At 42.8% G+C, this 16,925-nt stretch overlaps 1 protein-coding gene across 7 annotated transcripts in view; it reads right to left on the bottom strand.

The window, feature by feature from the left end:
- Positions 1-16,925, bottom strand: part of LOC105079746 (myomegalin-like) — a 90,688-nt gene that overhangs the window by 71,032 nt on the left and 2,731 nt on the right. For 4 of the 7 annotated variants that reach the window (XR_012509180.1, XR_012509181.1, XM_074370215.1 and 1 more), the window contains exons 4-6: positions 16,210-16,322; positions 5,121-5,231; positions 4,190-4,244 (exon numbers count right to left, since the gene is read on the bottom strand). Coding sequence is in view for 4 of the 7 variants with exons in the window: in XM_074370215.1 (XP_074226316.1) it covers positions 16,291-16,322 (32 nt within the window). In the remaining 3 variants the exon portion in view is untranslated. The other 3 variants (XM_074370216.1, XM_074370214.1, XR_012509179.1) reach the window with 3 other exon arrangements.

Genomic DNA, 16,925 nt, shown 5'->3' with positions numbered 1-16,925 from the left:
TCTGGCCAGGTCCCAAGAGGAAGTGGCCAGCAGCCATTAAGAAGCCAGGAGGGGAACTGGGCTGGGATTAAAAATCACCTGGTGTGCTGACAATCTGTATGTGCATAATTACCAAGAGAAGGTTTATAATGGTTCATGTCATTGTGTTTAATTTTTGTTTTCCTATCTTTTTTTTTTTCCCTTGAAGCCAAAAGAAAAGGGCCCCTGTGTTTTTGTGTCAGGCCCTTTTTACATATGCTTTTCAGAATGGGAGCTTTAGGGACTTTGGTAACAAGGCTTCAACTTAAATCCCAAGTGCTATCTTGTTTCTCATGCTGAGAATGAGCATGAACAGGCCTGCAGGAAACAGTGTTCTGAGCTTTGGGGGAGCTCCTAAACTACCTACACCCCAGCCCCTCCCCGCCTCTCCTCATTCCCACCCCTACATACCTCATCAAGTGGCCCAAACTCCAGGACTGAACTGCTGTCCTGTTTCTCCTTCCCATGCCCTCCTTTTTCCTGCCACAGGCTTCCCTGTCTCTGCCCTCACTAGCTCCAATCCAGGCTCAACACTACCGCCAAAATGGTTTTTCTAAAAAGGCCAAATTTCTCAGCTGCTTTGATAACTTCAAATAAAAGAAATAAAGACAAAAATAGGAAAACTCATCTAATCACGTCACTCCCTCCTCTCCTTTGAATCCTGTAGTTTGAGGATAAAGTCCAAAATTCTTAGCCTGACCTAGACGGCCCTTCTTGTTAGCTCTGCAGTCTTATCTCTTGCCCCAGTGCTCAGCCCACACCCTGCTCTCCAGCCCGACTGAAATTCTTAGATCCTTAATTTCAGGTCCTTGTTACAGACATCCCTGCCCTCCTACATGCTGACTTGTGCCTGGAAACCCCTCCCTCCTTTCTCCTCTGAGCCAATTCCTAATCATCCTTTGAGACTTGGTTCATGTCTCCTCCTAATGGAGGCCTTACCTGATTCCTCCTATTGTTTTTAACCACCTTTATGTGTTTGGTTAAGTTAAAGTATGAATCTTTGTGTCAAATCCCAGGTCTCTGAATACAAACTCTAGATAGGCCACTGGGTGGCCTAGGTTCTTAAGCAAGTTATTTAACCCTCTAGGCCTCAGTTTCTATATCTGTAAAATGGGCTAATAAAAGGACTTACCTTATAGGGCTGCTATGAGGATTAAATATGGCAACAACTATAAAGACCTTAGCATAGTACCTAACATAATAAATGCTCAGGAAGTTCTATCACCTTTGTCATGAATAGTTCTTACCACTGAAGCATAATTTTCAAAATGGTAAAATCATGACTCATGCAGAAATAAAATTAACATGTTTATATGACTCATTAGTTAAGGAGAGAACCAGTAAGATTTTACAACTTTCAAATGAGAATTGGACTTATGAAAATTTATTCTCTACCAGACAGAACTCATTTCTATTACCATGAACAGGAATGATTTGCATCACACATGAGACAGCAAACACCTGCACCAACATTAGCCCTCTACAAGTTAACTTCCAGCCCTGCAGAGTTATAAAGTAGACCAGCAAAAGACAATTAAATATGCAGTCAGTTCCCTATAGAATCAGAAGTCTAGAACCCTAGACAACTCAGCATTCTGCTGAAAGAATGCCCAGTGATCCTTTGCCCATTTTAAAGTCTTTCACAATTTTTCCTAGCACCACAGAGCATTGTACACTTTAGTTGGCTTTTCTAAACCCCTTCCAGACTGTGAGCTTCTTGAGATGAGAGGGAACAACATGCAAATTTGTTGAGTCCTTTTGGTTTGAGGGGCTGGGGAAGCTTCTGCAGGAGGTGGCATCTGAGCTACGTAGAGAAAGGGAAGGCTGCATTTCTCACGAAGAGCATTTGAGAGAGCTGTGTGGGGCCATGGTAGAACCTACCGGCGAGCATGTGTTAAACACAGACCACGTGCCAGGTCCTGCATGAGGCTAGGAAGATAGGAAAGTGAATGAGAACTGGTCTCTGTTTTCATGAAGCTCTGTTTGTTGGGGGCAATAAAAGAAAATCAGTGCTTATAGCACAGTGTGATGAGGACCCTAAAATCCAGAGGGTGAATTTCAGGAACTCAAGTGAATTACCAGCAGTGTTTCGCAAGCCCAGGTACGATGAAAGGCCAGAGATAGATCCCTGCGGCCTCAGAGAAATGAATGAAAAAGTGTCTGTGTTCTACACCCATTGTCACATACATTCCCTCCCCTTCCTACCTTTTGGCTGGACTTTTGCTGGCAGACAGGTGGCAGTGGAGAATTAATGTCTGAGTCACCTCAAATCTCAAGGAATGTAAATTCTCATTATAGGCACGGGCAACCCTGCAGCATTCCCCAGGCCTCACTTGGGCAACTAGCACGCTTAAAGTCACTGCGAAGACAACAGTGTTCACCTGCTGAAAGGCGGTGTATTGAAAGGTACTAATCAACAAAGAAACTCAGGAAAATGTGTTTTCCTTTGAAATGTCTCTATGAGGCATGGAGTATCTGATTATGCTTGTTACATGATAGCACTCATTTGCTAAAATATAAAAGAAAGAAAGAGGCCATTCTCCATTCTGAGTGAGACGGACCGCACTCAGAACTAAACACCCACCCCCATGCCTTGTGGCCTCTCTGGCCTGAGACGGCCTGTACTCCATGGAGTATGTATCTCTCTGAATAAATCTACCTTCACTCTGCTATGGCTAGCTCTTGAATTCTTTGCTGTTAGAAATCAAGGACCCTCACTTGGCAGGGCATGTCCTAGGACTCAACTGAGACCTGGGAAGCAGCCATCCTCTCACCCCACATTTTTCCTGTATCATCTTTTCTGGCAACCACACAAAGGGACCATCAAAGTAATGGGCCTCACAAAAACAGACACACAGATAAATGGAACAGGATAGAAAGTCCAGAAATTAACTCACTTATGGTCAATCTATGAAAAAGGAAGCAAGATTATACAATGGAGAAAAGACAGTCTCTTCAATAAGTGGTGCTGAGATAACTGGACAGCTACCTGTAAAGACTGAAATTAGAAAATTCTCTAACATCATACACAAAACTAAACTCAAAATGGATTAAAGACCTAAATGTAAGATCAGATATTATAAAAGTCCTAGAGGAAAACAGGCAGAACACTCTTGGACATAAATTGCAGCAATATTTTTTTTGAAACAGCTCCTGGAGTAATGGAAATAAAAGCAAAAATAAACAAGTGGTACCTAATTAAACTTAAAAGGTTTTGTACAGATAAGGATACTATCAACAAAACGAAAAGATAACCTACAGAATGGGAGAAAATACTTGCAAATGACGTGACCAACAATGGACTAATTTCCAAAATACACAAACAGCTCATACAGCTTGATATCAAAAAAACAAACAACCCAATCAAAAAATGCACAGAAGACCTAAATAGACATCTCTTCAAAGAAGACAGCCAGATGACCAATAGGCAAGTGAAAAGATGTTCAACGTCACTAATTGTTAGAGAAATGCAAATCAAAACTATAATGAGGTATTACCTCATACCAGTCAGAATGGCCATCATTAAAAAGTCTACAAAAAAATAATAATAAAATTAAAAAATTAAAAGTCTACAAATGATAAATGCTGGAGAGGATGTGGAGAAAAAGGAACCCTCCTATACTATTGGTGGGAATGTAAAACGATGCAGCCACTATGGAAGACAGTATGACGGTTCCTTAAAAAGCTAAAAATAGACTTACCATATGGTCCAGCAATCCCACTCCTGGGCATATATCTGGAGAAAACTCTAATTCAAAAAGATACATACACCCCAATGTTCATAGTACTATTTACAGTAGCCAAGACATGGAAACAACCTAAATGTCCACTGACAGATGACTGGATAAAGAAGATGTGGTATATACATGCAATGGAATATTATTCAGCCATAGAAAAGAATAAAATAATGCCATTTGCAGCAACATGGATGGACCTAGAGATTATTATATTGAGTGAAGTAAGTCAGAGCAAGACAAATATCATATGATGTCACTTATATGTGGAATTTAAAAATAAAGATACAATGTCTATTTACAAAGCAAAAACAGACTCATGAACATGGATAACAAACTATGGTTACCAAAGGGGAAAGGGCGGGGAGGAATAAATTAGGGATTTGGGATTAACAGACACACATTACTATATATAAAATAGATAAACAATGACTTACTGTATAGCCCAGGGAACTATATTCAATTTCTTATAATAACATAATGGAAACAACTCTGAAAAGAAAAAATATATATGTATATGAATAACTGAATCACTTTGCTGTACACCTGAAACTAACGTTGTAAATCAACTACACTTCAATAAAAAAATTAAAAAAAAAAAAAGGAATGAGCCTCAAAGGGCAAATATGAAAGAAAGAGTGAGTAAATGAATGGAGACTCTTTCAGAGGAGGCTCTGTCTCCTGAGAGCGGCTGGCCCACTGGCTTCCCTGCTCGGTGTCCTCAGATGTAGTCAGACACAGACTGGTGTTCTTTCAGTACTTGAAGCATCAGTCAACTCCTCTGGGTTTACTTTTCTCCTCCCTAGACAATCCTTCGCCTCCCCTATACTTTTAGCTGCCTAACAGGAGGGAGTATGCGCAGCATGCTTGCAGGAACAGTCCATCTAAGTGCAGGCCATACTCTCCCTGTGAATTCTCTAACATACACACACACACACGAGCCTCAGATGTCTGGCCGGCTCTCAGGCTCCATTCAACCCTGGGCCACTGATAAGAACAAAGCACCACAAGTTCACCAAGGTGGTGCCACCATGTCAGCCTCCTGACCCTGGTGACACCTCCACCTCCCCATCCCCGTCTCGTGATTTTGCACTCATCACTGAAATGTTTCTCCAAACACTGCTGATCAGCTCCAACCCTGGCAGGTGGCACCGAGACAGCCTGGGCTCTCTCAGCAGCCTCCCTGCCCCACACCTCCCCTACGGGCCAGCCCCGACCTCGGGGTCAGTCCCCAGGAAGCTGAGCTGCTTGTGCTTCTCAGGAAGGAACAGACACCTTGGGAGTCTGCTCAGGACCTGCCATGGGAGTCAGCCCCACCCACTGCCTGAAAGCCTCCGCCCACACCCGGCAACACCAACACATACTCACCCAGGCAAGATGGGCAGTGGGCTCTGGGCTCAGGAAGACCTGGCCCCACCACTCACTGGCTGTGTGGCTCTGGGAAGATCACTTTGCTTCTCTGTGCCTCAGTTTCCTCATCTGTAAAATAAGATAAGAATGGTCGTATCAGCCAGAGTTCAGTGCTGGAAATAGGAACCAGTCGAGGTATTTTGAGCAGAAAGTGATTTGATACAGAGGATTTTGGCTGGATGGCTGGATCGGGGAGGGGAGGAGGAAGGGCTGAGTCTCCAGAAGATCTGCTCCCTCAGCCTGGGCAGGAGAGGAAGGTGGGCAACTGGAGGTTGCCACTGGCACTCCTGGGTTCAGGACACACTGACATGGCTGTGATCCAGAGAGCAGGCAGGACCTCTGCTGCTGCTGCGGTGGGTGGGGACCACACACTGGACACCACTGCAGGAAAAGATGCACATCTGTATGACCCTGCTGGCCAGAAGGGAGCAGCCAAAGCAGCAGGAAGGCTCCCTTCCACCTTCCAAACCCCATATGAGGGTCTTCGTGTTGGATCACAATATGAACCCTCTACTCCCAAAGGAGTTGGTCTGGGAGGTGAGGCTTTAGCTTCCTGCCTCCAAAGGACAGCAGACAGGTGGGAACAGATCCTGGGTGCTACTCAGCCACGGGAGGATTAACTGCATGTATGACTGGAGGCACCCTCCCGGGTCTGGCACATAGCACATGCCGAACAAAGGTGGGCTCTGGCCAACACTGGTTATGGCTACACGCCTGCCATGTGCCAGCACTGGGCCAGGTCCTGGGAGACCTGAAGAAGTGAGCAGGCTCCAGGGGGAGCAAAAACTGGGATTGCAAAGGCAAGCGGTCAATGTTGTAAAAGCCTGGGGAGCACAGGGAGCTGGGAGACTGGGGGGGGGGGCACCCAGGCCAGTCTTGGGGGGTGAAGAGGGGAGGGAGGAAAGTGCCAGTTTCCCAGTACTAGTGGTGTCTAACGTGAGGCCTAAAGAAGAACTAGAAATTAACCAGACTAAGCAGGAGGAAACAAGGTGTGTGTGCATGTGTGTCTATGAGACAATGCTAATTTCCACCCTGAAAGCATATACACATAGAAAACCCTCGAAGATAAAGGGTGCTTGGCATTTTCCATGAGTGGACAGTTCAGTCTGACCAGTGCACAGAGTGGTGGGTGGGGATAGTGAGTAAGAAATGAAAGAGAGGAAAACAGGAGCATGGAGATCTCATGGGGCTTTACATGTCATTTTTTAAATAATTTGAATTTTATCCTGTGGGCAATGGGGATGCATGGTAGAGTTCAAGCAGGGAGAACGCTCACCATTTTGGTCTCAGTAATATCACTTTAATGTGGTTTGTGCAGTCGGTTGGAAGTGAGAAGGATTTCAAATACAATAGTGCAGTGGTCTGGACTGGAAATATGGTTGCTGGGAGGAAGACAAGGGAAAAGGTAGAGCCGGTTCAAGGGAGTCTAGGAGGAGGCAGAGTGAACAGAGGGGAGTAGGAGCAGGGAGGAACCTGGGGTGGCTGCCAGGTTTCAAAGCAGGCACACCCGGAAAGGTGGGGCCCCATCAGCTCCTAGCACTTGGCCCTGGGTGGTACCCACCCACAGGCTCCCCACCTTGAATTCTGGACTGAATTCACATGAAGTTCCTTCCCTCCCATCAACCTTATGGCCTGCACACAATTCAGTTCCAGCAATATTTATTGATATTTATTTATTCATTATTATTAAGCTACTATGTGCCAGGAACCAGGGAGGCTTCTCTCTGCCTCACCTAAGGGAGTTTCAACAGGATGCCTGAGAGGTTCTGGAGCAGGGAGGGATATGCAGGGAGAAGGGAAAGGCTGTGCACAATAGCCCGAGTTTAGGCCTCTCTCTTCCCCCCAGCACTGGAGTAGCTTGACCCCTGATATCTCATACCCATGACGGAAAAGGTACAAGGGACATCAGCACAGCCTTAGTCAGAGCCCAGGGGCCCCCGCTTCTATTGGGGCAGACAATAGAGACAGGCAGCCACCCCTGGCCTCCTTCTGTGTGTCTTCTGCTGTGAGATCCCAGATGTAATGAGAGGCTCACCTGGGCCTTGCTGCCTGCCATCCCATAGACTCAGCCCTTACAATCAAGGAATTTTTCCAGAGGCTGTCCTCAACTGAGACATTAACCCCATTACTGTCTGGGTAACACAATAACTTCTTACTGATTCACTATCACAGGGCAGTAGCTCAGGCCAATTATAGGACTTCTTTTGTCACAGCCTGCGAGAGAGGCCTGGAGCCATCCCACATGGGTCTAGGCATTGGAAAATAATGATAGCGTTACTGAACCAAATTTGGGTCTTGTCAACTGAAATAAATGCAGTCTAAAAGTTGAGAATTATGTTTTATTTGCTGGACGATTCTGAGGACTCGAGCCCTGGATGACAGCCTCTCAGATCACTCTGAGGGACTGCTCGGAAGAGGTAGGGGAGAAGCTAGGATATATAGGAGTTTTACAATAAAGACCAAGCAGTTGGAACATTAAAAGGTTACTTGTTAACTAAAGAAAACCAGACAACTCAAGTTAAAGAATTTAGTGCTTTTCTATGTATGGGAGGGAGCAAACATTTGGGCTCAATGAATTCGTTCCTCTGACAAGCACCTAGCCATCTAGGGCCTGTATCCTGGCCTTTCTTATTCGGAGTGCCCTCAGAGTGCACCATTGTGAATGGCTGCAGAGGCTGGGCTGCAGGCTTGTCTTCACTGGGGGTGGCGGGCAGCCGCTGATGACTTGATGGCTTCAGCATTCTTTGCTTATTGTTACGGCTTGCAGTATTTTTCGTTGTCTGCTCACCCGACACTCAGCAAAGCCAAATTACTGACAGTGGGTTGTGGTGAAGGAAAGCACAGCACTTACTGCAGCTGTGACCCAGCGAGGACAGGCGGCTCATGCTCAAAGGACCCACACGGCCAGGTGGCTTTCAGGGAAGGGTCTTTAAAGGTAACATCTGAGATGAGGGTTGCGGGGTGCATGACCTTCCTGTTTGGTTGGCAGTGAGGTAACAGGGTGATATGTCAGGAATCTTAATCACAACCTTCTGGTTCTAACCGGTCTGGGATCCAGCAGGCGTGCCTGACATCCACCTGGGTGTGAGTCTTAGTTCCCGTAGGATAACTCAAAGATACATGTCAGATTGTTATGTATTTCCCTAGGACTTTTTATAGCTTTTTATAGTTTTTATAGCTGAACTATTGTTTCTTGACCGTTTTTTCCTGTTTCTGCATTCCCTTACTTCCCTAATTAGTAACTGCTTGAATCTGTTCTTTGGAACTCAAGCCTAGGAGACTAAAGCCTTGAAGGCAGGAGCGAGGCAGGGGACACAGAAAGGCTTTTCATACCTGGGAGGTCCCTGCAGGGTCCTGCTAAATTTCAATTCCTCCTTTTCTTTGATATTCCTCAGTCCTGAGGGGAATAGGTACAAGACAAGAAAGGGAATAAAGTTTTAGATAGAGAGTTTAATCATAAACTTGCAGAGGAACTCAGTTTTAGGGGGAGTCAGTTTCAATAGTAACAGCATTTACTATTGATTGAGCATTCTACATTCCCAATTTCTAAATCTTCATAATTCTGCAAAGGTAATTATTCTCATTTTGCAAATGATGAAACTGAGGTTCACTTAGGTTAAGCAATTTATTCATTTAAATGGATACTAGGTGGCTGAACTGGAATTGTAACCAACCCAGGCCTGATACTAATGCCTTCTTATTAATGACTTCACAGTCATTAAGCCTTGCGCCCTGGCCCCCTGCTCCCAGATAGGTCCCACTACCCCCTAGAGTGGTCCCATCCCAGAAAGATGCTGTCCTCTCACGCTTTTCTCAGGGTTGTTTGGCTGGGCCTAGGAACTGAAGCCCCTGGGAAAGAGGGGGTGTACAGGCCACTGACGGAGAAGTCAGGACAAGGACAGAGAGATCAGCCGGAGCCTCAGGGTTTGTTCTCGTTTGCCCTCCCCACAGGGCACCTCCTGGGCTCTGCAACATCCTGCTCTCGTCCACAGGATGCCTGGGACTTGCTATTCCTCCTCATCTGACTCTGAGGAGCCGCAGGACTTACTTTTCCCCCTTGTCTGGGACAGGGTCCAGGGCCTCAGCCTACTGGCCTGAGGCTCTCCCCCTCCCCCCACCCCCTGGGTTTAATTTCCACCAAGCCTAATGCTCTCAAATCCTGGGCTGAGACGCCAGACCAGGGTACTGCCTGCAGAGCTCATTCATGTGCAGAAGCCGGCCTGTAACTAGTGGGATGGGAAGGAGCCTCTAGGTCCCCGGTAGCTGTCCCCCCGGTAGGGGAGGAAAAATAACTTTCCTTGTACCCTTCTGAGTTCTTGGCTGAGACCCCTGTAGCAAAAGACAGATTAACAAGAGACAAACAGAAGCTTATTCGTATATACTTGTCTACAAGTGAGATACCCAGGGAAAATAAGTTAACTCTCCCAGGTGGCCTAAACCAACAGTTTAAATACCATCTTTGGCCAAGACAGAGGAAAGACAGGTGAGGGTGGGGGAGGAAGCCATTTCTGGGAGGTTACTGCGAAGAGCAGGGTAAACAAGGGTAAGGTTTGTTATGCAGATTTAAGTCACTGCTTCTCCACTGAGTTTTAAGATCTCTGTGATTTACTCCCTCAGTGGGTAATCTCCCCCCACTGAGGGAGACATGCTTGCAAATGGAGATTCCTTTATAAATGTAAATTTCTCTTTCAAAAAAGTAATTTCCACTGTTTTTCAGAGTTCCTCCTTTTGCTGCAGTTTCTCAAAATAATCAGCTCAACATAATCCTTCTGTCTAAGAGGTGTATTTTGAGGTGGCAAATTCTCCCGCCCTTCATCCCTCCTTAAACCTGGGCTCTCTGCCACCACTTCTAGGAGAAAAAAAAAAAATGTTCTGGTCTAAAGTGAGATCGGTGGCTTCTCAGGTCACAGACCTCTGCTGGGCTATGCCCCGGGCACAAGCTGGTAACACCAGGTCCCGGAGCAGGACGGGGCGGGCTCCAGGGCCTGGCAGCCGCGTGGCATCCGAGCCTTTGCCTGGGTGCTGAACCACCACTAGGCGGTTTGCAGGGGGTGGCCGTCCTCAGGCCCATGGGGAAGTCCCCAGTATACAGTCCTGCTGGGTCTGGCTGAGGGAGGTGCCCTCCATGGCCAGCAGCCAGGATCAATCCCTCCTCTTTCAGACCTGGAACTCCTTTGAGGGGGAGAAAGTTCAGAGTACTCATGGTGCGTGGGCTCCCCTCCTTGTTAGTACTAGCCCCAGCCCTGGGGAAGCAGGAACTGCTCCTCTCCACGGCCCCCTCCACCCTCCACTATATTCCTGGAGAAACACACAGCCACACCCAATAACTTACATACAGTCACTTCCAACACCGCACAAGCCAACTGCACACACCTCAGTAAACAACAAACACCCCCACCCGCACGCCCAGGCAGCCCTGACACACACAAGCAGGAATTCCTCGGGCCTGAAAGCCGCCTGTGTTTCCAGCTGCCAGAGGAAACTCACACTGACCTTCTTCAAGGCTGAACACACAAGAAACCTGGACAGGGGGGCCAGTCCGTGGGCGGACAGGATGCTTTCCCCGCCCTCCCCTCTCCTTCCTCCCCAAGAAGGCCTCCTCCCGGCTTCCCTCCTTTCCAGCCACCCGCAGGCTGGATGTGGTGAATGTGGCAGTGTGGGGCGCCCCCATGTGGGCGAGAGCGGCCCTGCAGCCCCGCCGCGAGGCTCCGAGGCTGCCCTCCTCCACCTGCACCGGGGCCACCCTCCTCCCAGAGCCATGGGCCCCGGGGTCCCAGGATGTCATGGTTGTGCCACCACCCACGCCCACTACTACAACTGGCCTGCCTCCAAGCTACATTCCCTCCTTCTTTCACCTCTGAATATTTTCTCACTGATACTTTAAAATATAATATTTCATGCATTTAAAAGACATTTATCAAAATATTAGTTATAAAACATCATGTGGTTAACACCCATGAGACCACCACCTGACAAGAAAGCTGAAACAGCAGTAATAACTCGCATCTTCCTTTGTGTTCCTCTTCACCACACTCCCTCCTATATCCCTCAACAAGAGGTAACCACTGTCCCCAATTTCATGTTTTCTCTTGCCTTTTCTCCCCCAATTTTTCTCAATGTGGTAAAATGCACATAAATTTTACCATGTTAATCATTTTAAAGTGTACAGTTCAGTGGTATTAAATACTTTCATAATGTTGTAGAACCATTGCCACCATCCATCTCCACAACTCTTTTCATCTTTTAAAACTAAAACTCTACCCACTAACAATAACTCTCCTTTCCCCACTTCCCCCGGACCTAGGCAATCCCAGCTCTACACTCTGTCTCCACGAATCTGACTACTCTAAGTATCTTATACAAGTGGAATCATGCAATTTTTATCCTTTTGTGACTGGCTTATTTCACTTAGTATAATGCCCTCAAGTTTTATCCATGTTGTAGCATGTGTCAGGATTCCCTTCCTTTTTAAGGCTGAGTAATATTCCATTGTGTACACAGTACATTTGCTTATCCATTCATCCATCAGTGGACACTGGGGCTGCTCCAGTATTTTAGGTACTGTGAATAATGCTGTTATCAACATGGGTATACAAATATCTCTTTGAGACCCTGTTACCAATTCTTTAGGGTATATATCCAGAAGTGGGATTGTTGGATCATGTGGGAATTCTATTTTTAGTTTTTTGAGGGACCACCATATTGTTTTCCATAGTGGCTGTACCATTTAAAAATACTACCAATAGTGCACAAGGGTTCCAATTTTTCCACATCCTCACCAACACTTGTTGTTTTCTGTTTTTTTTTGATAATAGCCATTCTAATTGATGTGAGGTAGTATTTCATTGTAGTTTTGACTTAAACTTCCCAAGTGATTAGTGATGTTGAGCATCTTTTGATGTGCTTACTGAATATTTGTATATCTTTAGAAAAATGTCTATTCAAGTTCTTTGTCCATTTTTGATTCAGGTTGTTTGTTTTTTGGTTGTTGAATTTTAGTTTTCTATATATTCTGGATAGTAATCCCTTTGCAAGTATGATTTGCAAATATTTTCTTTCATTCTGTGGGTTGTTTTTTCGCTTCACTGAGTGTCTTTTGGTGCACAAAATTTTAAAATTCTCTTGAAGTCCAATTTGCCTATTTTTTCTTTTGTTACCTGCCTTTGGTGTCATATCCAAGAAATCACTGCTAAATCCAACACTGCGAAGCTTTTCTCCTGTTTTCTTTTAAGAGTTTTATTGTTTTAGTTCTTGCATTTAGGCCCCTGATACATTTTGAGGTAGTTTTTGTATATGGTGTTGAGTCCAACTTCATCCTTTTGTATGTGGCTCTCCAGTTTCCCAGCATCATTCACTGAAAAGATTGCCCTTTCCCTCGTTAGATGATCTTGGCACTCCTGTTAAAAATTGTTGGGCCATATATGCGAGTTCTGGGCTCTCTATTCCATCGATCTATATGTATGCCTTCATGTCAATACCATAGGTTTTTTTTTTTTTTTTTAAGGGGGGAATTTTGAGGGGGGAGGTTTTTTTTTTTAAATGGAGGTACTGGGGATTGAACCCAGGACCTCGTGCATGCTAAGCATGTGTTCTTCCACTAAGTTATAATGCCCACCCCTCCCCACACACCACAGTTTTGATTGTTGTAGCTTTGTAGTAAGCTTCAAAATCAGGAAGTATGAATCCTCCAGTTTTGTTCTTTTTCAAGATTGTTTTGGCTATTCAAGATCCCTTGAGATTCCCCCATGTGAATTTTGGGATGGATCGTTCTATTTCTGCAAAAACCATTATTGGGATTTTGATAGTAATTACATTGAATCTATACATTGCCGTGATTAGTATTGACATTTTAACAGTATTAGGTTTTCTAATCCATCAACATGGGATGTTTCCATTTATTTATGTCTTCTTTAATGTCTTTGAGCAATGTGTTGTAGTTCTCATTGTATAAATCTCTTACTTCCTTCGTTAATTCTTATTTTATTCTTTTTGGTGTTATTGTAAATCAAATTGTTTTTGTAATTTCCTTTCTAGACTGTTAAGTGTTAGTGCACAGAAACACAACTGATTTTTGTGTTGACTTTGTACCCTGCTAATCTGCTGGATTCATTTATTAGTTCCAATAGGATTTTTTGGGGTGTGGAATCTTTAGAGTTTTCTACATAGATCATATCATCTGCAAACAGAGATAATTTTACTTCCTCCTTTCCACTTTGGATGCCTTTTATTTATTTTTCTTGCTTTATTGTTCTGGCTATAACCTCCAGTACTATGTTGAATAAAAGCGGTGAAAGCAGTCATCATTCCCTTCTTCCTGATCTTAGAGGAAAAGCAGTGTCTTTCACCATTGAGTATGGTGTTCACTGTGGATTTTTTATGTATACATTTTTTATGTTTGGGTAGTTTCCTTCTATTCCAGCTTCTTTTTTTTTTTTTTTTTAAACATGAAAGGGTATTAAATTTTGTCAAGTGCTTTTTCTTGCATAAATTGAGATAATCATGTATTTTTCTTCTTACATTCTGTTAATGTGATATATTACACTGAATGATTTTTTTTTTTCCTATGTTGAACCAAGCTTGCATTCCAGGAGTAAATCTCACTTGGTCATATTGTATAATCACTTTAATATACAGACAAATTTGGTTTGCTAGCATTTTGTTGAGGATTTTTGCACCAATGTACATAAGTGATATTGATCTGTAGTTTTCTTGCAGTGTTTTTGTCTGGCTTTAGTATCAGGGTAATGCTGGCCTCATAGAATAAATTAGAAAGTGTTCCCTACTCTTTAATCTCTTGGAAAAGTTTGAAAAGGACTGGTCTTAGTTCTTTTTTAAATGTTGGTAGAATTCACCACTGAAGCCATCACATCCAGGGCTTTTTCTCGTCAGATTTTTGATCACTGATTCAATTACGCAGTGATTCTATTATACAGCTAGCTATAGGTCTACTCGGATTGTCTATTTCTTCATGACTTAGTCTTGGTCAGTTTTGTGTTTCTAGGAATTTTGTGTTTCTAGGAATTCCATTTCATCTAGATTATTCAATTTGTTCATATACAATTATTCTTAGTACTATTTTACAATCAGTTTGAGTCTTCTTTTTCTCAGTCCATCTAGCTAAAAATTTGTCAATTTTGTTGGTCTTTTCAAAGAACCAACTTTTGGTTTCATTGATTTTTTTCCCTACAGTTTTTCTATTCTGTATTTCACTGATCTCTGCTCTAATCTTTGTTATTTCCTTGCTTCTCCTAGCTTTGGATTTAGTTTATTCTCCTTTTTGTAGTTCTTTAAGGTGTAAAGTTAGGCTGTTGATTTCAGATTGTTCTTTCTTTTTTTAATGTAGGCATTTATAGATGTAAATTCCCTTTAGTACCACTTTTGCTCATCTCATTGTTTTTTAATGTTGTATTTTCATTTTTATTCATCTCTAACTATTTTCTAATTTCCCTTGTGATTTCTTCTTTGATTCACTGGTGTTTTAAACTGTGTTGGTTAATTTCTACCATTTGGTAAATTTTCCAATTTTTCTTATGTTATTGATTTCTAAGTTCATCCCACTATGACTGGAAAAGATAGTTTGCATAACATCTATCTTTTAAAATCTACTGAAACTTAATTTGTGGCCTAGCAAATGGTCTCTCCTGGAAAATGTTCATATGTATGTGAGAAGAAGATGTATGCTGTTGTTGTTTGGTAGTGTTCTGCATGTCTGTTAGATCTAGTTATGTTATTGTGATGCCCAAGTCCTCTTCCCCTAATTATCGTCTGTCCAGTTGTTTTATCCATTGTTGAGAGTGGGATACTGACGTGTCCAACTATAATGGTACAACTTTCTATTTCTCCCTTAAATTCTGTCAGTTTTGGCTTTATAAAATTTTGCTGGTCTATTATTAGGTATGTGAAAGTTTGTAATTATATATTCTTGCTGTATTGAAACTTTTATTAATATATAATGCATTTCTTTGTATCTTATAACCTTTCTTGATTTAAAGTCTATTTTGTCTGCTAATTGTATAGCCACTCCTGCTCTCTTTTGGTTACTATTTGCATGGAATATCTTTTTCCATCCTTTCACTTTTAATATATGTGTGTCTTTGGCTCTAGAATGAGTCTCTTAAAGATAGCATATAGTTGGACTATGTGTTTTATCCATTCTGCCAATCTGTGTCTTTGACTGGAGAGTTTAATCCATTACATTTAAAGTAATTACTGATAAGGAGGGTCTTACTTCTGTCATTTTGCTATTGGTTTTCTATATCCCTTATGACTTTCCCCCCTTCATTTCCTGCATTACTCTTTTCTCTTGTGTTTAGTTGATTTTTTTTTGTAGGGAAATATTTAAAGTCTCTTCTCATTTCCTTTTGTGTATATTCCATAGCTATTTTCTTTGTGGTTACTATGGGGATTACATTTAACATCATAAAGTTATAGTACTCTGATTTGAATTATTACCAGCTTAACTTCAAAAATATACAAAAACTCTGCTCCTTTATAGCGGCATCCTACCCCTTTTGGTTGTTGATGTCACAAATTACATCCTTATGCACTATATGCTGCAAAACATAAATTAACAATACATTTAAATGCATTAGTCTGTTCAATTATGTAGGAAACAAGATTGGGAGTTACAACCAAAGTAAAAATAATACTAATATAACAGATTTTTTTTTCTTTAAATGTATAAGTCTCTTAAATCATGTGGGAAACAAAAAGTATAGTTGCAAACCATTGTTACAACATACTACCATTTATAATTGCCTATATACTTTTCCTTTACTGGAATCATTATTTCTCCATATGGCTTCAAGTTACTGTGTAGCGTCCTTTCATTTCACTTTGTAGTTAATTTCCTTAATCAATGTTCTTTAGTTCTCCATGGGCCCTATTCTTGACTTAAATTTTAGACACTGAGGCTCAGAGCAATCCACACAATAAATGACAAATTGGGCAGTCCCAGTAACTGCTTTCTTTATCTTTCCCTTCATGTATTGTAAGCATCTGCACTTAATGAGAAATAAAAGTAAAAATGATGTAGCCGCTCCCTTACCTCTCTGGATGGGCATGGAACTTCACCAGGCTGCTACAGAGCTGTGTCTCTGCTTGTAAGGCCTCACTGAGCTGACTCCATTCATCTACCAGACCTTCCAGCATCAGCAGCAACTGAGGGGTAAAAAACAAAAGCAATGCACAAATGGAGACTTGAGACGTGAAGTCACAGATAATCCTGAGAAAGAGACCCAGACAATGTATTCGCATGTACTATGACTCAAAAAGCTCACGATCTTATCACCGACTTAACTTTTCTATAGTGTGTTACAGTTTTCAAATCAGTGTCATGTTATCTTTTTTTTTTTTTTTTATCCTTAAAGCTCTATAAGGGAGAATTCAAAATGGGAGCAAGAAGAAAGAGGAGAGAGAAGCTAGAAGCACAGGAGAGAGAGAGGAGTAGAAGAGAAAGCAAGGGAGGGCACAAGGGAAACATACACTAGGACTTATGAGCACTCTTCATTCATTCAAAAAATAGTTATTGAGCACCTTCTATGTGCTAGACTCTGTTCTAGGGATAAGCTGACTATCTTATATTAAGCTTACCATCTATGTTATATAGATAAGCGGAAACAAAAGACATTCATCAGTCATAGACACGTGTCACTGTGAGCTATAACAGCGCTATGAAGAAGATGAGCTATGACAGTGCACAACCAGCAGAGATGTGTTTAAGTGAACTTAAACAGAGCGAAAAGCCAGACTGGAGTGAGGTGA

This window comes from Camelus bactrianus, chromosome 9, assembly GCF_048773025.1.
Source record: "Camelus bactrianus isolate YW-2024 breed Bactrian camel chromosome 9, ASM4877302v1, whole genome shotgun sequence".
In the NCBI taxonomy this organism is placed as follows: Eukaryota; Metazoa; Chordata; class Mammalia; order Artiodactyla; family Camelidae; genus Camelus; species Camelus bactrianus.
Note: the sequence above shows the minus strand (reverse complement) of the source record. Positions and strands in the feature narration are given on the sequence as shown.